The 23682-nt window shown below is 44.2% G+C and overlaps 2 protein-coding genes across 3 annotated transcripts in view; one reads left to right on the forward strand and one right to left on the reverse strand.

The window, feature by feature from the left end:
- The window catches only part of LOC127977181 (ubiquitin carboxyl-terminal hydrolase 8), an 11768-nt gene extending 8867 nt beyond the window's left edge, over nt 1–2901 (forward strand). The window contains exons 16-19 of the mRNA XM_052581893.1: nt 1–237; nt 1645–1787; nt 1870–2002; nt 2087–2901. Coding sequence (XP_052437853.1) covers nt 1–237; nt 1645–1787; nt 1870–2002; nt 2087–2245 — 672 coding nt within the window. The 3' untranslated portion in view covers nt 2246–2901. The remainder of the gene's footprint in view (nt 238–1644; nt 1788–1869; nt 2003–2086) is intronic.
- Nucleotides 2902–5063: 2162 nt separating this feature from the next.
- The window catches only part of trpm7 (transient receptor potential cation channel, subfamily M, member 7), a 29772-nt gene continuing 11153 nt past the window's right edge, over nt 5064–23682 (reverse strand). For both annotated transcript variants that reach the window (XM_052581758.1, XM_052581759.1), the window contains exons 10-40: nt 22161–22233; nt 21696–21796; nt 21161–21295; nt 20468–20521; nt 20239–20379; nt 19953–20069; nt 19606–19883; nt 17612–17840; nt 17148–17297; nt 16926–17069; nt 15981–16109; nt 15104–15355; nt 14858–15032; nt 14580–14712; nt 12899–13083; nt 12691–12823; nt 11886–12379; nt 10604–10698; nt 10445–10535; nt 10299–10366; nt 10156–10181; nt 9954–9979; nt 9825–9875; nt 9651–9695; nt 9462–9527; nt 8409–8692; nt 8012–8094; nt 7689–7894; nt 7359–7410; nt 6481–6587; nt 5064–5756 (exon numbers count right to left, since the gene is read on the reverse strand). In XM_052581758.1, coding sequence (XP_052437718.1) covers nt 5617–5756; nt 6481–6587; nt 7359–7410; nt 7689–7894; nt 8012–8094; nt 8409–8692; nt 9462–9527; nt 9651–9695; nt 9825–9875; nt 9954–9979; nt 10156–10181; nt 10299–10366; nt 10445–10535; nt 10604–10698; nt 11886–12379; nt 12691–12823; nt 12899–13083; nt 14580–14712; nt 14858–15032; nt 15104–15355; nt 15981–16109; nt 16926–17069; nt 17148–17297; nt 17612–17840; nt 19606–19883; nt 19953–20069; nt 20239–20379; nt 20468–20521; nt 21161–21295; nt 21696–21796; nt 22161–22233 — 4263 coding nt within the window. In that variant the 3' untranslated portion in view covers nt 5064–5616. The remainder of the gene's footprint in view (nt 5757–6480; nt 6588–7358; nt 7411–7688; nt 7895–8011; nt 8095–8408; nt 8693–9461; nt 9528–9650; nt 9696–9824; nt 9876–9953; nt 9980–10155; nt 10182–10298; nt 10367–10444; nt 10536–10603; nt 10699–11885; nt 12380–12690; nt 12824–12898; nt 13084–14579; nt 14713–14857; nt 15033–15103; nt 15356–15980; nt 16110–16925; nt 17070–17147; nt 17298–17611; nt 17841–19605; nt 19884–19952; nt 20070–20238; nt 20380–20467; nt 20522–21160; nt 21296–21695; nt 21797–22160; nt 22234–23682) is intronic.

Below are 23682 nucleotides of genomic sequence, written 5' to 3' on the forward strand. Positions count from 1 at the left end.
GCGGACAAGCGGCGCGGGTACAAGGAGGAGGACATCGATCATCTGGACGACGTGAGCGCTGCAGAGCTGGCCTGGTCCAAACACAAGCTCCTGAACGAGTCCATCATCGTGGCTCTGTTCCAGGGTCAGTTCAAGTCCACGGTCCAGTGCATGAGCTGCCAGCACAAGTCACGCACCTTCGAGACCTTCATGTACCTGACCCTGGAGATGACGTCCAGCAGCAAGTGCTCACTACAGGTCTCACACACACACACACACACACACACACACAGCCCCTCTCATACACACATTTTAACAATTTATTTAAGTCCACTCAAAAGAAGTACTTACAAGGACATAAATATTATAGATGCAGTTAAACACGCAGCAGATCATGGACCAGTGACGTATAATATGAAGCACATCACTCCGGTGTTATGGGTATCATCTGCTCCATGTATGACGGCTGTCTGTAATAGACAGTGCACAGTACTTTCCCAAACGTTTGTCCCTCGGTTTGGGCATCCCAAGCTGTTGAAGCCCTCTTACGACCAACCTGTGTGTGTGTCCTAAGTTACCAAATATAAAAACAAGGAATCGGCCTCGATTACCTATTTCTGAATTGGTATTTAGGAGTGATTGATATTTAATGAGTTAAGTAATGAAAGCTTCCTCCATACTAGAGTCAAAGGTGCATGCAACAGCTCTCTACACTCCTCATGAATCAGGAGAACATCTGTGTGTTAGCAGACAGACGAGAGAAGATTTCAGAGTCACTGTTCAGATACTGGGACACGGATGAGTTTACACAACAATGTGTGAATATTCTTACTAAAGATGGTATATAAATTCCTCTGTGAGCATGACAGCGTTCAGGATGTGTGGCAGTGTTTCTGTCATCTGTTCTGTAGTGTGAAGCTGAGCCGTAGGAAACCAGTTAGAAAGGTTAAGTCTAGTTGGAAGAACTTGTGATGTCCTCTCTGAGTGCAGTATTCCTGAGGAATGAGTGAGAAACAGAGTGATCAGCCGAGGGAAGACGAGCACATTTTCCCTGAAGGTCCAGTCCAGTAGTTGTTGGCCGGGCACCTGTAGATGTTAGCAGGGTTAGATCCACCCAACGCAGCTGTTGACATAGATCAGGGGTCAGTGATGATGTCCTCGGAGACCGAGGCATCTGTTAATGTTCTGTTTAAGGCTTCATAATATTTCCACACAAATCACATTTTGTGCAATGATTGCAGTTAATTTTGTGTGATACATATAAGTGAAAATTAATGCACGGCATAAATTATACATTATTCAGCAGAATATTAGCGTAAGTGGTTTTCTCCATGATCTCATCCAAGAGTGCTCCGGAAAGTTCAGTGTAGTGTGAGTGCCGGTCAGCGGGGGGGTAATCAGGCTCGGGTTCAAGCTAACCGTGCCTAGTGTGAATACACCCTAATATTTTAATAATAATAAAAATATTGTTTTACACACGTTGATAATCCAAAGCATAGCACACCTTTAAAACAGTTATAGATTATTAAAGAAATTAAAATGTTGTCATTCATCACTAACCTCATGTTGTTCCAAACCCATAAAAGCTTAGTTCGTCTTCGCAACACAATTTAAGATGTTTCGGATGAAACCTGGATCTGATCTCACACCGCAGTGTTTGTGCAGGACTGTCTGAAGCTGTTCTCTAAAGAGGAGCGTCTGACCGACAGCAACCGCTTCTACTGCCGCCGCTGTAAGACACACCGAGACGCCATCAAGAAGATGCAGATCTGGAAACTTCCTCCCATTCTCCTCGTACACTTGAAACGGTGAGTGACGTCTGCAGCGCAGGGCTCTGGTGTCCAGGAGAGCAGCGGCTCACGTGTGTGTGTGTGTGTGTGTGTGTGTAAGGTTCAAGTACGACGGCCGCTGGAGAGAGAAGCTGCAGACGCTGGTGGATTTCCCGCTGGATAATCTGGACCTGTCACAGTACGTCATCGGACCCAAACACAACCTGAAGAAGTACAACCTGTACGCTGTGTCTGTGAGTACCAGACCACACACACACACACACACACACACACTCTCTCTCACTCGCAGGTGATGATGTGTGGTCTCGTCTCTGCAGAATCATTACGGAGGGCTGGACGGCGGTCACTACACGGCGTACTGTAAGAATCCTCTGAAGCAGCGCTGGTTCAAGTTTGATGATCACGAGGTGTCCGATGTCTCCGCCTCCTCGGTGCGCTCAGCCGCCGCCTACATCTTCTTCTACTCGTCTCTATGAGGGACAGTGACAGGGCGTCACCATGGTGACTGGGTGATTGACATATGCTTGACATGCAGCTGTGGGCGGAGCTAAAGCCCTATCCATGAGGACTGACGGACACTTCTCTAAGGGAACATCTCTCTCTCTCTCTCTCTCTCTCGCAGTCTCTCTCTCTCTCTCTCTCAGTGGCGTCTGTATTCCTGCAGCAGGAGTCTGAACACAGGAGCATCTGAGATTAGACGTCCATATAAGCGCACTATAATCCAAACCCCTCATTAGACGTGCACCTGCTGATTAGGGAGACGCATTACATTTATTTATACGGTGACCAAATATAACCAAATATAACTCTGGATGAGAAAATCCAGCTGTTGGTGAACAGGAAATCCCTGACAAACACACTCGTCTTCATTCACACACACACACACACACACACACACACACACAGGCTCTGTACACTAGTGTTCAGGGATCCGCTGACCACAGCAGTGCAATAACCCTCCTGACCGACGGTCAGATCTCATCTGTACTAACACATCTCTCACTGTGCATGAGCTTCTGATGAACTGACTGACTGATCCTCTCCTGGTTTATCATATGAAGTGCATTCTTTAAATCCATGTATTAGCCTATAAGCCTTATACATGCATAAATAAACAGACATGACACACGAACGCTTCGAGGCTTGTCTTGTGTTTACAGTATGACAGCATCAACAGGTTTGTTTATACTGCAACATCTGATTGGACGAGCTGCATTTGAAGCCGATGTAATAAATGTGATACATGTTCTATATTACGCAAAGATGATAAAGTTCTTAGCAACTACAAACATCTGTTTCGGCTATAGAGATCAGAACTGTAGATTAAATGTAAGTTAATGTCTGTGAATGTTAGATGTGGTCTGCGATATTTAAAATCTGGTATGAATCCGAGTCAGTCTCTTGGTATCAGTGTTCACGTGTTTTTGTAATTCAGTGGATGAGTTCACAACAGGAAGAGATGAAAACCCTAAAAAGATGTTTCATTGCTTGCCAACTGTAAACGGTCTAGTTATGCTACTAAACTAATGTTTTAAGAAACATGTATTTTCATCGAATAACCCTGTTTCTCTTGAGACACATGACAATAATGTGTTCTAAAATCAGCTCAAAATATCAAACATCTCAGATCTCCTGCTGTATAGAATCAGTCTGAAGTCTGCATTCATCACACACACACACACACACACACACACACGATGTCTGTAGAATCTGACTGCACATAATCTGAAGCCTGGCTCTGATTCAGCAGATTTAGCTCTGGTTTCGCTGCTCATTCAGTGTTTACATACACCCTCTTAATGCGATTAAGAGATTTTGACAATATTGTGATTAAACTTTGTCATGTAAACAGTCATTATTCATGATGGACAGAGACTCCATGTGTTTAGTGTGTGTGTGTGTTTACCTGTTGAGAATGTGTCCAGTGTGTAAAGAGAGGTTCTGGTGTTTCTTGAGTTCTTCAAAGTGATGTGTGACCCGGTTGACCTCTGACCTGCGACCCTATCTGATGAACACAAATCAAACAGTCATTCAGTTGTATGTTGTCTTATATGAACAGTAAAACTAGACCAGTGACCAGTGTGAGGAGTCACGGGTTTGACTGCTGTTCCTGTGCACTTTCACGGGTTTAAGGTCGGAAGAACACGGGTTACGGGTTTCCTGGAACGCGACATTAGACTCGCACTTTTGACATTACACACTTGTGTACTATAGTGTTTGCATGATATTTCAAGTCACAAACTCATACGTATTCAATTAGAGGCTGTTCAATGGAACGAAATTAACTTTCAAATGATGAATACAACAACGTTAATAATGCTAATTAATTAAAATAACACGAGAAGTACACACAGAGATTTTTGCAGTCACGGAACATATACGTTAGTTTATATACATATTTGTTTTTGTCCAAATTCCACTTACCTGACTGTTTTGTCCGTGTATCGGATGATTCTTATCAAATATATCGTTAAATCTTGAGAAAAAATCTCTGCGGGTTTTTTCTCCGTCGACCAGAAACAGATTCTGACAGGATTCGGTCTGAGGTGAGCTACTTAACTTACATTTAGGCCACAAACACATAACGTTATAAAAGAAAGTCAATAACTTTAAATGCTGGATTCGGTGTTGGTAATTTTGGCTCCATTAGAGCAGTTGAACAATTATTGTAAAGATTTTTAAACAAAGCACTAATGTAAGGACAGCGATTACTACAGCTCGACGATTTTTTTATCTCCCGCGTGGTACGGTTGCTATGGAGATCTCAGGCGAACAACACTACTATTCGCGCGCTTCTTTATTTCAAAATGCTGATGAAACGGTTCGGTGCTTTTCTCAGTTAAGCTAGTGAATTACTTTATAACATTTAAAAGAGTAATTTTGATTAATAAAAGACGTATATATATATACATACACATACATATATATATATATATTAATAATCGTTCTAACTGTTAAAAACAAAGCGAAGTCCACACAACAACACAGAAACGATGGGTTTTTTTTTATCAGCGATTTTCCTCATGAACGTATGAATGAACGGTAAAAACACGGACAGCCAATCAGAATTAGACTCGAGCTCGATCCTAAAAAGGCAGATAACCAAATTTACAGTAATAATTTTTAAAGTACATTTAAAAAAAAAAAACGTTTTACTAACATAAACTCAAAATTTAAAAACATGCAAATAAGGCCATAAACTGAAGAACCTGGATGAAGCTGTAAAAACACATCACCATAAATCACAAGCACTCAACAGAAGCTGAAGCTAAATGAATTTCAGAGTAAGAGAAATCAGACAATTCAGTGTTTTATTAAATATACAGTATAAAATGTGTACAGATCCATTAATATAGTATCCCCAGCATCAAATATTCTCATGTTTCAGCTGGTAGCATCCAGATAAATGTATCTATGAGATACACTATTAACCCTCTCACATGATGCTCTGACGACAGTACCTCTGTAACATTATAAAGATGAGTATTGATTGCATGGACTGGTTTCAGTGAAATCAGAGATTCAAAACACATGTGAAGTCTGAACCATGATGCATTCATACAGCTCTGTAAATAAAAACATTCTCTTGGCATAGAGCTCTGTACAAAATCTGATCATAGTATCATGAGCAAGCGTTCTTTCCAAAAAGTGACAGACAGCACATATAAAATTGCTTTTATTTTATACAAGACAACTTCTTGTAGTTTAGAATAAATATTTAACTTTATACAGTGATATTGTACCAGTTATTAAACACTTTATAGTTTCATACAGACATAAAAAATTAAAAAATACTTTTAAAAGCTCATACTCCCTGTTATAATTGTACAGGATAAAATGTGACTTATTAAAACATCTCTAGATTGCATCTGTTCAGAGGGTTAGGTTCTTTAGCAGCGCCCCCTGCAGGCGGAGAGTGGGACGGTCCCTCGCAGGAGTCGTGCTGCAGCGTCAGTTTATCAGGAGTATAGTCGTTACGCTTCAGATCTGACCACACACACACACACACACACACACACACACACACACACACACACACAAAACTGATTAGAAACGGCCAGATATACACTAGATAATTCACTTACAAATCAATCATAACACAAACACGCTTAAACTTAAAAAATAAAACGTAGCAAATGCTTAATTGTATATACCTATAGCCTATGAAAAGATACAAATTATTTGTATTCTCTACATTTCAATGTAACGATAATACAAAATAAGTTTTGTCCTTAAAATGTTTAGGGAAGGCTTAAAAAAAACATTGCTACGATGAATAGCAAGTAACTACCATGTCATGACAGACTCTCACACACACACACACACACACACACACACAGACAGACACACAGACAGACATATACAGACAGACACACATACACACACACACACACACACACACAGACAGACACACAGACAGACATATACAGACAGACACACATACACACACACACACACACACACAGACAGACACACAGACAGACATATACAGACAGACACACAGACATACACACACACACACACACACACACACACACACACACACACACACACACACACACACACACACACAGACAGACACACACACACAGATATACAGACAGACACACACAGACAGACACACACACACACACACACAGACGTAGCATGTTTCTGCCATCCTCACACAGACTCTGATCAGCATCGTTCTGTTCAGCGAGGGCAAACTCACCGGGAAGTTTGAGTTTTCTGCAGCAGGAGTTGCAGTGATGTTTGGTACGGAAGTTTCGAATGGCATCGTCTCCGAGATTCGCAGGGCCAAAGATCATATCATAAGACCTGACACAAATACATAAAGAAAATTTATAAATTCTACAATACTGTATAAGGTCAAATTTACCATCCATCTCATAGACGCTGCATTAGAAACACCCATGGATTGGCCTTAAATCGTTTTTTTTGTGTGTGATCTAATACAAAGTATAGTGCTGTACATGTACATACATTCAGAAAAAATATTTAAAAAGTATGTGTGTGTGTGTTTGTTCTGAAGCTTGATCGCGGTTGTGATTAAATGCACTTGAAACTGAATACTTTAGTTTTCTTTTTTTCTATGCTTCAGTGTGAATGCAGTCCATTAAAGCTGCAAACCGCAATAATACTGAGGAAAACAGAAAAACCCATAACTACTGATTGCCTGTAAACTTTGGGATACTTAAAACACTCTCAGATACTGAAAGGGCTTTTTATTAATCACTTTTAATTGTCTCTTTCCCCCTTTAATACTTTATATTCGCTTTTATGTTTGAGGCTACATTTAGAAGGTTCAATTCCTAATTGTCTTGATTTATTATTAATTTGTAAATATTAAAAGAAGTAGCCTGCTTGTATAAATTTAATAAAAATGCACAAAGATGAAATCTAAACTGGACCCATGTGCTGTAATATTGAACATTCAGAATGCAACGTAGCGTGATGCATCGTGTAATTGTACTGTTGACATTATAATCAGAATCGGATCAAATTGTGAAACCAGTAATGATTCACACTAACTTCTATTTTCTTTAAATAGGGGTCATTTTCATTCGTTTTAAAGACAGCACTTCTCACCCTTTCTCTCCGCTCTTAATGACTGAAGGATCTGTCAGTATCTCACCGACCCCTAGAGAGAGAGAGAGAGACGGAGAGAATGAGAGAAAGAGAGAGAGAGACAGACCTTCATTTCAACTCCATCTGTAAAACAAACAAGTTTACAGGATCTCCTGCAATGCTAAAGTGTTTATACAGTATGGATAGTTCACCCAAAAATTAGGGATGCACAGAGTCCTGCTAGCCCTTAGACAGCAGATAGAGCTCTCATTTTTGGGTGAACTAACTCAGAAGCTGCATGAAGCTCCTTGCCGAAGACTTGAGAGCGTGACGCATGTAACAAACACAAACCCTGCAGGTCCAGCACCAGCAGCTCTCCTCGAGTGTACTCATACGTCCAGTGGCTGAAGGCCAGCATGGTTTCCTCCAGAAGGTTGGTCGGGACGATTTCATCCCCGTTGTTATTATTAAACTTGCGGAAGTCTCCAGTGATGCACTCCTCGATGGCAAACCACTGACCGGCAGAGTGACAGTAGAGCAGGAAGACCTCCAGAAACCTGCAGAACACACACTCTCAGAAACACCCTCAGGCGTGTGTGTGTGTGTGTCTCTGTGTGTGTGTGTCAGTGTACGTGTGTGGGTGTCAGTGTGTCAGTGTGTGAGTGTGTCAGTACCTGGGGGAGTACGGGATGGTTTTGGGTCTGATCTGATTGAAGGCAAACGTGAGTTTCTGAGCTGCTCTCTGCTGCTGAATTTCCTGTTCACAACACAAACACAATTTCAGCGGCATCTTGCACAGAAACCAGTGCTCATTCAGGATGATGCTACATGTGGGTTTGACATTACATTTGGGTTAAACAAGGTAAAGAAACCTTTGAGATTCACACCATAATCACAAGTGTTTGAGTAGTTTGTGTGAGTTAGAGTGTGTTTCGGAGTGTGTGTCTTGGAGTGTGTGAGTGAGTGAGAGTGTATGTTCTGGAGTGAGTGAGTGAGAGTGTGTTCTGGAGTGAGTGAGTATGTTTTGGAGTCTGGGAGAGTGTTTTGGAGTGTGTGAGTGTGTGATCATACCCTGAGACAGAGGTGCAGGACGGTTTCCTCTCTGTAGATGCTCTGCCAGGTGTTGACCACCTCGGGCAGGAAGGACTTGACGATGTACAGGTGTCCAGGCTTGAGGATGTCGTACTCGGACCAGGTGCAGAGCACCTTCAGCGCCCGGCGCAGACCTCCACCCATCTCCTCCTTACTGAGGAACTCGATCTTAGCACAGAGACCATGCTGAGCCCAGGACGACATGCTGTTATTGATGCTGTTGGGAGAGCTCTCCTCCAGACGGTACACGGTCACCGGTTCACCTGCACCACACACAAACACGAGAAGGACACGCATAAACATGTGACTGACCTCGCAATCACACTATCACGAAACAAATACAGCGTAGGTCTGGGCGGCGCAAACTACACCTTACATCACGCAATTCTGTGTAACATTTTGTGGATGGAAATGTAAGGAAAAATGGTTCTAATTGTAAATAATCATGTTTTCATGTCTATTTTATATAATCCAGTGCGTTTACTCTTCTACAAACAAAAACAGAAATTGAAGCCTAAAAAGAAAAAGGAGCCTTAAATTCAAATTAATGGCATTAAGTGTTGCATGAACTGCAAAAAATGTATCTCTTCTTCAGTATTTTTTCAATACAAATATCTAAACATCCTTAAATCAAGATACTGGAGTTGCTAACTAAAGATATGAAGTCTTATTAATTTTTTTAGATATTGTACAAAATCAAACGAGTTTGATTAAAACAAGAACAAATATCCACCAATGGGGAATGAAAACTTTTTCCATTTGTATTAGATTGGTTTTTCGGAGCTCATTGGCAGATATTTGTTTTTGTTTTAATCCTAAACTAATTGTATTTATTTCTGATAAAACAGGACTGTATATTTTGTCATACTCCAGTAAATTAGTTAAGAATCTTTAAACATTTGCCTGAAGTATTTTAATATCACTCCATGTTTTTCTCTCACATGTAAACACCAATCACTACCGTCACGCCACTCAGAACTACATGCTATACTGCAAAGCCTGATGGGACAGGAGGGCAGTAATGAGTCTTACCTCTAGGGGGCACTGGGGTGAATGGAATACTCTGAGACAACCGCATCAGGTTATTACGCTCCACCGCTGATACACACACACACACACACACACACACAGGGCTGATGTCAGTACACGTCACAGGCGTCGCGGGTCGGGTTCGAATCACGACATGTTTATGCTTCTGTTGGATGAATGACAAACACTCACCTGAATACTGATAACTCTCCATGGGCTTGAACGGAGAACCGATCGCTGCTCCACACACACACACACACACACACACACACACACAGCAAAGAATGAGCAGAACAACACACAAAATACTACGGTATTACAGTGTTCCTGATGCCATCAGTGTAGTGTAGCAGGGGTCAGACTTACAGTCCTTACGCGGCCCCAGGGGGGGGTGTCGCCCGGTGTACAGACCTGCAGCTGAAACACACACACACACACTCTGTCAGATCAGTTCAGCTGTCATCAGATGATCATTAGATGTGATGAAACACTCACTGTTTGAGATGTCATCTCCTGGACTCCTGAAAACAAACAAGCATTAATCAATAAGGGTCAATTTTTTAAAATTGAGATTTATACATCATCTGACAGCTGAATAAATATTCTATTGATGAATGGTTTGTTGGAGGATAATATTTGTTTGAGATACAACATTTTATTTGTTGTCAGAATGTTCCACTAACACACAGTTACTCACAGTCTGCTGGATTGTGCTGACTTCCCCTGAGAATGAACGACAGACAGAGTTACAGTGTGTGTGTGTGTGTGTGTGTGTGTGTGTGTGTGTGTGTGTGTGTGTGGTTTCTCTTAAACACGTTGGTGTGTGTGTGTTTGACTGACCAGCAGCAGATCCTCATAACGTGAGACGTCCTCCAGTGACACACGTGTCCTCTCCTGCTTACTGAGCGCTGAAACACACACAGATGGAGACGGAGGAGTGTGTAACTGCTTCATGTTTAAAGTGTCTGGCGTTGCGTTACACTCACTGGACTCTGGATGCAGGAACGAAGGGTTTCTGTCGAACTCTGTGAAGCCGGCGTACGAGTTCACCATCCGCATGTGACCCTGAGCCACCGCCTGCAGGAACACACCGGATTCAGCCAAACCACACAATCATCTTCTTTAACATCCAGAAAACTACTCACCGCATCCCGAGCCTTTCTGGAGGGACTCGACTGCCGGCCGCTCACAGCACCCTCTTTAGGGAACGACCTCTGACCCTCAGGATCATCCTTGTGACCTTTGGAGAAAAATGAGTTCAAATCATTACAGACGTTTACACTGGCGCAGAACATCTGTTTTTTTTTGTTCTCGTCTGACACAGATCTGCACGAGATCCGATTGTTCCTCATCTGATCTGGGACACATATCTGATATCTGGACATCTGACCTACATCTAAACACACAGAAGTCCCAATGTGAGGGCAACCGGTCTGCTTATAAAGATAGCGTTTTAATGATTATGTTTAAATTGATTTTAACATTTTATGGGCATTTTTACGGTTATAAACCTATTTTATCTAAAAGTGTCATATTTTGAGTCAAATTCCTACATTTAATCAGTGAATTAGAATAATAAGACATCTGGGCTGATATCAAGCAAATTAAATCAGTCTCAACTAAACTGATCTTTGCACTGAGGAAACACAGAAGCTGCGTCTGAAGATGATTTTACACTCGGTTTAATGAAAGAAATGCATTTAACCTGCAATTACTAATGCATAAAGAACTTTTTTTTTTGAGTGAGTCAGTGCGATTGAACCGAATCATTAAAGCGATTGATCACTCAGGAACGAAACGCCTTCATGGCGCTCAGAGACACAGAACAGTCTCTAACTGAATGTAAACAGGTGGCCAAAAATCAGATATGGTCAAAGATCGGATCTGTGCATTATGACACGTTACAGACACCCTGTTAAACGTCTCCCTCCGGTGAGCTTTAATAACTGGTCACTAACCAAACCCTTAACCAGCACCAGCCCGGGTTAGTTTACTCTCCTGGACACACTATATTCACTCCCGGGGACATTTAGTAAAAAAGCAACTGGTTGAGATGAAATCACCGCCAGAGGTCAGAGGTCACCCGTCTCACCATCCCTAACACACACACACACAGGGGCATGCGGATGGGGTGAGGGTCAAGGGTCACGGTTAGGCCGGGGTTCCCTGATTCCCAGCAGTGGACCGAAGCCAAACCTCCGCTCCTCAGCGCTGGTCTGCAGCGACCGTGTCTCCAGAAGCAGCGGGGGCCCCGGGGCCCGAGAGGGGGGGGCCGAGGGAGGGGGGTGTTTCTTTCGGACGGGCCGTCTTCATCATCAGTGAAGGCGTGATTGACGTATCCCTGGTGCTCAGGCTCACTCACGACCACCCCTGGGGGGTCTTCATCACTCCTCTCATAAACACCCTCCTCTTCCTCCTCATACTCACCCACGAAGGCCCCGAACTCCACCGCGGCGTGCACCGGCTCCGTGTGTGTGTGAGAGTCTGTGAGCTGCAGCGGTGTGCTGACGAAGAACGTGGCTGGAGCCGGATCCGACCTCGATCCAGCCTCAGAACTCAGAGGAAGCTCCGCCCCCGGCCACTCCTCGACTCCGCCTCCAGCTCCGCCTCCGAACAGAGACTCTGCTATGCTGGCGGTGGGAGGCAGGAATCCCACGCTGCACCGCACCAGAGCGCTGGACTTCGAGTGCCCCGTCAGGTCGGGCCCCAGGTTCTTGGAGACGCTGAGCTCGCGTGTGATCTGGTTGTGCACTTTGCTAGCCTCGGACGCTCGCTGCGCGGTCAGCGCCTTCAGTGTGTCCACCGTGAGCGCAGACAGGTCCTGCAGGTGTCCGATCTGAGAATCCAGCGTGTGCAGAGAGCGCTTGATGAAGTTCACCTTGTTTCCCACCTCCTTCAGCTGCACACACATCGTTTCCACCCTAAAAACAAACACTTCAGTTCATTTATCTGTTTAGCACTTATCGCAATCCATACCATTTCAAAGCAGCTTTACAGACAATAATCACAGCACCAGGGGCTTTAGGTTTCACATTTATGCATTTGGCAGACACTTATCCAGAGAGGTACACGTCAGTCCTCACTTTCCCTGGGAATCGAACCCATGACCTTGTAATGTTGACTGTTTGAGCTACACATTTACACAGATGCACTTGGCAGACTCTTATACAAAGCCACTCGCACCACATTCAGGGTTCTTCAGTTCTTATAAAGGATATGAGATAAAGGTTACCTGTCGGACGTGAGTCTGATTCTCTCTTCACTCCCAGAGTGAAACTGATCGTCTTTCTCGTGGAAGTATGTCTCCACGCACTGCTCCTCGAAGTCGTGCAGCTTCTTCTGGTCCTCCTCGGTCAGGAAGAGCTCTGAAAGACAGCAGGACGGTCAGATCCCTGTCAGACGCAGCAGAAGCGACGGGGCGAGCGAGAGAGGTACAGTACTTGGTCCGTAGGTGCTGCTGTCCTTCTTCCTCTTCCTGCAGATGGAGGACAGCACAGACGCGGCGTGGCTGAGCAGAATCAGCGGCGGAGGAAGGACGGGCTTGTCGTGGTACGCCATGATGAAGTGATAGCGCTGGTATTTCCACACCAGGTTGGATATGGACTTCACCTGCAAGTAGACGTTACTGCGGAGAAACGGCACGCTCAGTTACTGTGTCCTAACTAGGGCTGCGAAAAGGTGGAAACTCCTAGTAAATTTCAGAAACAGATAATTTTGTAAACAACCAAATTTTGGTTTCATCTGGATGTCTTTATAGGACACTGAAGACAACTAATGCAATATATAAACAAACCTTTGCACCATCGCAATAAGTCTTTTGAATAAAGGATAGGATTACAGTGTTTTTAGGAGGGATAAATGTATTAATCATTTATTTGTTGTGCTGTGTGAATTGTATTGTCATTGTTGTAAGTGAGCTGAACAATACTAACTAAACTTTCAAGGATTTGTATAAAGTTTCTGGAAAGTTACCAGACATTTTCCACCCCTTTGCATCTCTAGTCCTAACTGCACGCAACAAAATCTTTTTCATGTTAATCTGAGTTTTCTCCTAACTAGACATGCAAAACTTTATTTTAGAAATGTCGCAGCTGGAGCAACAACATACAAGCTATCTGACAGTAGATAATCTCAGGAGGTAATGATTATGTGCTTTATTCAAAGTCTGATGTGAGTTTGAATATATTTGCGTGACCTTACAACCATACGGTAAACAAAACCAGATTTACCTCAGATCTTGAAAATAAATTAGCAAATTTGCACGTTAAAGCTGGGAACTCAATGCAAACTGAGGAAAATAGATTCAAATGTGTGACGATTCAAAGCGGTTGAGATGCCAAACAAATGGAGATTCAATTGGAGTAGAAGTTTATATGAATGAGGGGAACTTTGGAAAATTTTAGATGGCATTTTCTTTCAATTTTGTCTCTGAACGGTACATATTAATGTTCATAACGTGGCCTTTTTGCCTATTTTTTTGATTACTCCAGAGTGATGCGCTGCCAAGATGGCGACGGCCCGCTCCACCCACTGTGGTTTCAAAACTCGCTTCAGAAACCTATGGGTGACATCACGGACACTACGTCCATGTTTCTATGCAGTCTATGGATCATAAGCAGGGCGCTGCTTTGTTTACAGCGGTAACCATGGAAACAGTGTATCACTGCTGTTCATAAGCACCACCTGCTGGCAGAGAGTGAATCTGCGTCCTAATGTTTATGTATAGTTTAATAAAACTATTCTGTTTTGCTTCAAATTTAATTATACAACTTAATTTAGATTCTAAACTTCTTGTTTCATGTATGCAGCATCTTTGTTTGGATCGTAATTAAAATGCGGTGGTTGCTTCTAATTTTAAATGGAAAGAGACCAGACAATGCCTTATTTTGTTTATATGAAAATATTTATTGTGTGTTATTAATTTGTTAAAAATTCCAAATGAGTTTTGTTTCATATTTCAGTTTCACAAAGAAACGTGCAGCATTTTGTCCCAAAATATCGTGAGTTGAGTGAATCATTACATCCATAGAACCATATCGGCTTTCATAAATAAAGCATTATCGGTGTTTCTATCACTGTTTCTATCAGTGCGTGTAGTTAGGAGCGGTATGGGTCACTCACTTGAAGAAGGCGATGAGCAGGTTGACCATCAGGATGTACTGGACGAACAGATAGACGGCCTGCAGCAGCGGCGTCAGCCACACACCCGTCGCACACAGCTCCTTAGCGTGATCCTCGCTCGAGTTCGCACACACTGACACACACACACACAGTAAATAATTGGGCTTGAGGTACAGGTCAGTGTTACACCTGCCTCTTCTGAATCTGAACTGATACTGAATCTAATAACGCAGCTGTGATCCTGTGGTGAAGGGTTCAGTGCTGTGTTCGTGAGTTACCGTCGATCTCGTAGGCGTAGACTTCACCGTACATCATCCAGTAGGGCTGGAACACCACATCTTTGGCTAAAGTCCACGAGGGATCTTCGTTTGGGTACAGAATGGCTTTCCGGGGAACCCCATAACTCAGCAGCACCACGGCCATGATGACCACGATGTAGAACATGTTGGCCACCTGCGGAGGAAGAGATCGGTCAGTGCTGGAGGACACGAGCGGCTCAAACACAGCTCCGAGCGCTCGCTCACCATCTTCCCGATCATCATGACGTAGGGTCCGGCCTGCTGATTGACCGCCAGGATGTCCAGCAGCCGCACGTACCAGAAGATGATGTTCAGACAGTACACGATCCGGCCCGCGATGAACACGCTCCCTGAGCCGAAGCGCAGGCCGAAGCCCACGAAGAACATCAGGATGGCCAGGAAATCAGAAACGTTGAAGTAGTCGCCGAACCAGACTTTAATCTTCTGACTGATTTTACCTCCTTCAGACATGAACATCTAGAGAGGAGCACAGAAGAAGTCATCAGTCAAGTCTAGTCACCTCTATTTATATAGCGCTTTAAACAAAATACATTGCGTCAAAGCAACTGAACAACATTCATTAGGAAAACAGTGTCTCAATAATGCAGAATGATAATTAAAGGCAGTTCATCAGTGAACTCAGTGATGTCATCTCTGTTCAGTTTAATAGTGTCTGTGCATTTGACACAGTGTCACAGGTATGGGTCACAATTATACATTTCTCTATTGATGCCCAAAACTTAATATTTTGATTAGTAATATACATTGCTAAGAACTTCATCTGAACAACTTTAAAGATGATTTTCTCAATATTTAGATTTTTTTGTTCCCTCATATTCCAGATTTTCTAATATTGTCCTCCGAACAAACCAGACATCACTGGAGAGATGATTTATTCAGCTTCAGATGATGAATGACACACGCGTGACCTCTTGACCCTGGCTGCGGTCAGATGATCACAGGACAGCGGTCAGGATCACGTCTCTCATCAATCATCACACGGCAGGTTAACCGCTCCGCTGCATTGTCACGAATGCTGCTCAAATAATTAAACATTTCTGACATACCAGCTGAACACACACACACACACACACACACACACCTCTCGAATCTTCTCCACCGCCAGCGTGAAGATGTAAAGAATGACGACCCATTCCTGAGGAGACGGGAACGACTCCATCTTCACCAACACCACGTATGAATACAGCATCAGGAAGCCGATGTAGAAGAGCTAGAACACACAGAACACTCCATTATTCTCTCGAAAACCTTCATAAGGAGCTCAGATCTCCTCGTGATCACACACACACACACACACACACACAGACGAGGAGCAGAGTGCTCAGAGTCATCACACACTAACACAAGAGCAGTGAACAATCACAGTCAAGAATAAGACTCCATCACACAGTATTTAATCAGGTGCCTACAATGTAGTTGTTTACCTAAAACCCCTTTTTCTGGGTTTTTGTTTTGTTTTATACAAATCTATACAAAAAAAACTTTTTACATTATTTAAGTACTTTTTACTGTTCAGAAATAAGATATTTCTGCCATCATTTCATTGGATCAGTAGTTTCAGTGTGTATCTGATTAACTGGACTCTTGTTTTGTTATGACATGACTCTGTGATTTGGTATTTTCTGTGTCTGGTACGATTGCTCAAGAATCGTTTACCGCTAGCACGATCAAAGAACGCTAATTATTCACATCACACACTCAAAACAATCATTATTGGCTTTTCTGACAATCTTTAATGTTTGATCAACACATTTCACCCGAGACCCTTCAGCTTACATTAGAAACAACAGATGAATGATCAACCACTGCTTCACACACACACACACACACACACACACTTGCGTCTGGCTCAAATGTCACTAGTCAATCTTCCACTAGTCCTGTGATGTTTATCTGTGTGTAACGCGGAGGGTTTATGCAGGAACGAGTGTCTCTGATACTATCTCATGGGAACAACAGCCCAGAACACTTGAAGTGCTTCACACACAGACACACACACGCAGCGTGAGAAGTTAGCCGCTCGTACCGTGTTGAACCAGAACTTGACGATGGGTGCGTGGTAGAAGGCGTAGAACTTGCGTGTGATGGGTAACCGGCGGGAGCGCACGTGCACCTCCGTCTCACTCTTCACATCGGCGTTCTCATTGGGACGGACTTCCTTAAACACATCCTGACACAAACACACACTCTGTCACTCTGTGCAGGAACACCCAGAACACTTCAGGGGTGTTTAACGTGTGATCCGCACCATGGGGATGTCGTCAGGCTTCTGCAGGCTGTGCTCGCTGTCCTCCATGCTCTGATGAGCGTCCTGCGACTGAGGGATGTGGGACATCTCCGCTTTAGTCTTGTACTCCAGCAGGAGGATGGCAGGAGGAACCAGGATGCTCAGGATCACCTGCACATGAACAGAACATCCTCACGTTCGGTTTAAATAACCGTGATTGCACAGACTATATACGCTACAATTTCAGTTTGTTTATTGAGAAATAAGTTTTTTCTGTCCTCTGATAAAAATTGTTTGTGTGTGTCCAGATGAGCAGGAAAACAGTTCTATTCAACACAATTACTCGCCAACACTGGTTATTCGTCCAATTCAATGAATACACAGCACGCATTCATTTCTTTGTTAAATAAACTAAAGCACTGGTAAATGAAACACCTTAGCACTGATACTGTCTGAGGAACTATCGACACTGGTTTGCGCTGTACCTTGTACCAGGAGTTCTTGCGCATGTTCAGGCGGCCCATCCACATGTCGGAGAGCAGCATCTGTGTGCAGGTGTGAGCCACGAACGGACGGAGACGTGACGACACGGCCAGCTTCAGACAGGTGGAGTTACTCCAGTTCTTCAGCTCGTAGGTCAGCAGCTTCATGGCCATGGTCTCGTCCTGTCTGAACGACTGCTCCAGCAGATCCACGGCCAGCGTGCCGAACTCACTGACCACACACACACACACACACACACACACACACACGTCTGGAGTTAAAACATCAGTGTTGGGCTTTGTGCCTTTTCTTGTCTAGGTCAGTTTTTAAGAATCTAAATTCTCAAAATACTTCAGGGATTTAATACTACAGCATTCGTGTAGTTCAAAGTATCTTGGAGAGGTGAGGTGTCCAAGTCTCAACATCTAACTACTGGGGTGCCTCAGGGCTCAGTTCTTGGACCACTTCTCTTCTCTGTCTACATGGCATCATTAGGTTCTGTCATTCAGAAACATGGCTTTTCATACCACTGCTATCCTGATGATCCGACGGTAGCTATTCGCATCTCAGCTTGTCTAACTGACATTTCTTCCTGGATGATGGACCATCACCTTCGACTCAACCTTGCCAAGACAGAACTGCTTGTGATTCCAGCAAACCCATCGTTTCATCACAATTTCACCATCAAGTTAGACACATCAACCATAACTCCTTCAAAAACAGCCAGAAGCCTTGGAGTTATGATTGATGATCAGCTGACTTTCTCAGACCACATTGCTAAAACTGTCCGATCCTGCAGATTTGCTTTATTCAACATCAAGAAGATCAAGCCCTTTCTTTGGGAACATGCTGCACAACTCCTTGTTCAAGCTCTTGTTCTGTCCAGACTGGACTATTGCAATGCTCTCTTGGCAGGTCTTCCAGACAGTTCTATCAAACCTTTACAATTAATCCAGAACGCGGCAGCAAGATTAATTTTTAATGAGCCAAAAAGAATACACGTCACACATCTGTTTATCGATTTGCACTGGCTTCCAATAGCTGCTCGCATAAAATTCAAGGCATTGATGTTTGCCTACAAAACTACCACTGGCTCTGCTCCATTTACCTAAATTCGTTACTTCAGACTTATGTGCCTCTAGAAGCTTTGTGTTCTGCAAGTGAACGTCGCTTGATTGTTCATCCCAAAGAAGCACAAAGTCACTTTTACGGACTTTTAAATTAAATGTTCCCTTCTGGTGGAATGAACTCCCCAACTCAATCCCAGCAGCTGAGTCCTTAGCCATCTTCAAGAATCGGCTTAAAACACATCTCTTCCATCTTTATTTGACCCTCTAACTTTAACACTCACTACTCTAATTCTATTCTTAAAAAAAAATCTAACTTCCTTTCTAATCTTTTTGTATTCTATTTTCTTTTCATTTATTATGCAATTGTATTTGTATGTGTGTATATGTATGTGTGTGTGTGTAAAGACCTCTAACTAGCTTGCTCTATATATTTTTTTTCTATCCGTTTTCTTTTTATTTATTATATTATTTAAAAAACTGTTACAGCATATATATCATTGCTCTATTTGTTGTTTTTGATTGCTTCCACTGTCCTCATTTGTAAGTCGCTTTGGATAAAAGCGTCTGCTAAATGAATAAATGTAAAGTAAATGTTCTGTAGATCACGGCAAAAATTTCGGACTATAAGTCACATTTATTTAGAACCAAGCACCAAGAAAAAACATTACCGTCTACAGCTGCGAGAGGGCGCAGGAAAACGGGAGAATATTTAAACTGGATAATAGTGGGATGATAGTGGGATGATAGTGGGATGATAGTGGGATGATAGTGGGATGATAGTGGGATGATAGTGGGATGATAGTGGGATGACATATGATCAGACCCCAGAACCTGGAGCTGAATGAAGACAGCAGCCTCACTTCTGAAGACTCATGTATCACCATGAAGCTGCTCTGAATCTGTCTGTAGAACTGATGGAGACTCACCTGGAATACTCCTTCAGCTCCTCGGACGTGTCGTCCACCACGTCGCTCTTCTTGGCCTCGTATCCCATGGAGCGCAGCAGTTTGCAGGCCACCAGAGCCTTGGCCATGGACTCCTCTCCGTGCTGCCAGAAGAACAGAGACATCTTCTGCCGCTTCATCAGCACGGCCCACACCAGCAGCTCGTTGAAGGGGTACGGGAACCGGCGCGTCTCCGGGTCATCGATGTCCACCACCTCCTCCTTACTCTTCTTCTTCTGCAGCTCTGAGACCGAGTCCAGCTGAGGAGGAAGAGCACAGGTCACACACACGCTGAGACACTCACACACACACACACACACTCGTCTTACCCTGGGCTTGTAGGGCTGTGCCGTGTTGATGAAGTGATTGTGTCGTGTTTTCTCTTTCTTATCTGCCTGAATGCTGAAGGACTCGTGTGAGCTGCTGCCCGTGTGTCGTCCTGACCGCTGACAGACAGAACGGATGTTAAAAATAATAAAAATAAACACTTTGATCTGTATGTCATGTGACCATTAACCAGCAGCAGAGAACCGTGAACGTGCAAACGAGTTATTAACTTATAAAAAACTTCATCACAGTGTGAAAACCCTCGAGTACAGCAGATATCTGGTTTACCCGGCTGTTCCCGTGCAGGTTGTTGTAGATGATGCGGAAGCGTTTGCGTGTGTAGTTGCACCGGTACGTTCCTCCCATCAGAAACTCGATCACCAGACCCACGTCGATCAGCGTGATCTTATAGTTGGGCGGGAGGTTACCCTGACAGAAGAACACAAGGGAATAAACTCAGACGCCTGCAGTCGGTCAGACACACACACACACACACACATCAGCTGAAGAGCGTTACCTGTTTGACGTCCCTCACCAGGTGATAGAGCGTCGGATTGGTCGGAGTTTGCTTCTGTGAGAATAAAAAATGTTCAGATTTAGGTCCAGTTTATACGCAGTGTGTGTGTGTGTGTGTGTGTGTGTGTGTGTGTACCGTGTTGTAGAGCTCCTCCAGGCGTGTGATTGTGTGTGTGTGTGTGATTGTGTGTGTGTGTGTGTGTGTGTGTGTGTGTGTGTGTGTGTACCGTGTTGTAGAGCTCCTCCAGGCGTGTGTGTGTGTGTGTACCGTGTTGTAGAGCTCCTCCAGGCGTGTGATTGTGTGTGTGTGTGTGTACCGTGTTGTAGAGCTCCTCCAGACGTGTGATTGTGTGTGTGTGTGTGTACCGTGTTGTAGAGCTCCTCCAGGCGTGTGTGTGTGTGTGTGTGTACCATGTTGTAGAGCTCCTCCAGGCGTGTGTGTGTGTGTGTACCGTGTTGTAGAGCTCCTCCAGGCGTGTGATTGTGTGTGTGTGTGTGTGTGTGTGTGTGTGTGTACCGTGTTGTAGAGCTCCTCCAGGCGTGTGATTGTGTGTGTGTGTGTGTGTGTGTGTGTGTGTGTACCGTGTTGTAGAGCTCCTCCAGGCGTGTGATTGTGTGTGTGTGTGTGTGTGTGTGTGTGTGTGTACCGTGTTGTAGAGCTCCTCCAGGCGTGTGTGTGTGTGTGTGTGTGTACCGTGTTGTAGAGCTCCTCCAGGCGTGTGATTGTGAGGAAGCGGTGCATACTGACACCATTCTCGATCAGGAGCTTCACAAACTCCACGCGGTCCATCACCAACGCATCCAACATCGCCTGCTCGAGGGAGCCCACCTTCACACACACACACACACACACACACACGTCAATACTTTCAAATCACTGTAACACTAGTGTTGAATGCAGAGCCCAGAACTATCATTCACATTGCTTCTAATCTTAAAGAAATAATTCACCCAGTAATCATCAACAAAACTAAATATTTGAAGAAAGTCCATTTTTTTGAAGTGGGGTCCATTGTTGTTCGGTTCCCAACATTCTTCAGAATATCGGTCACATTTTGATGTTCATCAAGTTTTCATTTTCACAAAGCAGTTTACAGAATATGTACACACAGTAGATTAAAGCATCATGATATTGATATCGTGTGTGTACTACAAACACAACAGTTTCTCTCCGTGTTGATCAGCACACACACACACACACACAGACACACACACACACGAGTACAAACCAGCAGCTGTTGTCCGTAAACAAACACGTGATCTTTAGCGATGTCCACCCGATCCCACGCCAGCGTCAGGACCAGCTGATCGAAGGCCGACGCGTTTGTGCCTGTACACACACACACACACACACACCAGATGATGTCAGACGAGACATGATGTTTAGACTTTGATAGTGTTTATTCTCAAACTGCAGTAAATGTTTGATAATTTGAACATGCTTAACCTGCAACAAACCCAGCAGTCAGCCTGTGTGTGTGTGTGTGTGTGTGTGTGTGTGTGTGAGAGTTGGTTGCTGCTATATCAGCTTCACATGGATCCATCTTCCAAAACAAACCAATATCATGTGTCTGTGTATGATGGAGGTTCAGGAGATGATGGTCTGATTCTGTTCATTTGCAGCAGATACACCTGCATCAGTCAAACAAACACACACACACACACACACAGATGATGAGGGTCGTTCCACTCACCTTTCAGCAGAGCCTTCAGGATTGCCACATCGATGTCCTGATGGTCCTCCGAGCCCACAGGAAACACTGTGATCTGAAACACACACACACACACACACACACACGAGGGTCAAACACTGACTGCACCTGCAGCATGTGTGCGTCGCTCAAACCACAGCTTACTGAACAAATACTGAGTCAACAAATACAGTGTGAGTGCGAGTGAGTGAGAGAGAGTGAGAGAGTGAGAGTGTTAGTGAATGAGAGTGAGTGTGAGAGTGAGTGAGAGTGTTAGAGTGTTAGAGTGAATGAGAGTGAGTGTGAGAGTGAGTGAGTGTGAGTGAGTGTGAGTGAGTATGTGAGAGTGTGTGTGAGTGTGTGTGAGTGTGTGTGAGTGAGTGAGTGCAAGTGAGAGCGAGTAAGTGTGAGTGCGAGTGGGTAAGTGAGAGTGTGTGAGTGCGATTGAGTGTGCGAGGGAGTGTGTGGGTGAGAGTGTGTGAGTGAATGAGAGTGAGTGTGAGAGTGAGTGAGTGTGAGAGTGAGTGAGTGTGAGAGTGAGTAAGTGAGTGTGCGAGTGGGTAAGTGAGAGTGTGTGAGTGCGATTGAGTGTGCGAGGGAGTGTGTGAGTGAGAGTGTGTGAGTGAATGAGAGTGAGTGTGAGAGTGAGTGAGTGTGAGAGTGAGTGAGTGTGAGAGTGAGTGAGTGTGAGAGTGAGTAAGTGAGTGTGCGAGTGGGTAAGTGAGAGTGTGTGAGTGCGATTGAGTGTGCGAGGGAGTGTGTGAGTGAGAGTGTGTGAGTGAATGAGAGTGAGTGTGAGAGTGAGTGAGTGTGAGAGTGAGTGAGTGTGAGAGTGAGTGAGCGAGTGAGTGTGCGAGTGAGTGTGAGTATGTGAGAGTGTGTGTGAGTGAGTGAGTGCAAGTGAGAGCGAGTAAGTGTGAGTGCGAGTAAGTGAGTGTGCGAGTGGGTAAGTGAGAGTGTGTGAGTGCGATTGAGTGTGCGAGGGAGTGTGTGAGTGAGAGTGTGTGAGTGTGAGAGTGAGTGAGTGTGAGAGTTAGTGAGAGTGTGTGAGTGTGAGAGTGAGTGAGTGTGAGAGTTAGTGAGAGTGAGTGAGTGTGAGAGTGAGTGAGTGTGAGAGTGAGTGTGCGAGTGAGTGAGTGTGTGAGTGAGCGAGTGAGAGTAAGTGAGAGTGTGAGTATGTGAGAGTGTGAGTGTGAGAGTGAGTGAGAGTGAGTGCAAGCGAGAGCGAGTAAGTGTGAGTGCGAGTAAGTGAGTGTGCGAGTGCGTAATTGAGAGTGTGTGAGTGCGATTGAGTGTGCGAGGGAGTGTGTGAGTGCGAGTAAGTGAGAGTGTGTGAGTGCGAGTGAGTAAGTGAGAGTGTGTGAGTGAATGAGAGTGAGTGTGAGAGTGAGTGAGTGTGAGAGTGAGTGAGTGTGAGAGTGAGTGTGCGAGTGAGTGTGCGAGTGAGTGTGAGTATGTGAGAGTGTGTGAGAGTGTGTGTGAAAGCGAGTAAGTGTGAGTGCAAGTAAGTGAGTGTGCGAGTGGG

This window comes from Carassius gibelio, chromosome B18, assembly GCF_023724105.1.
Source record: "Carassius gibelio isolate Cgi1373 ecotype wild population from Czech Republic chromosome B18, carGib1.2-hapl.c, whole genome shotgun sequence".
NCBI lineage: Eukaryota > Metazoa > Chordata > Actinopteri > Cypriniformes > Cyprinidae > Carassius > Carassius gibelio.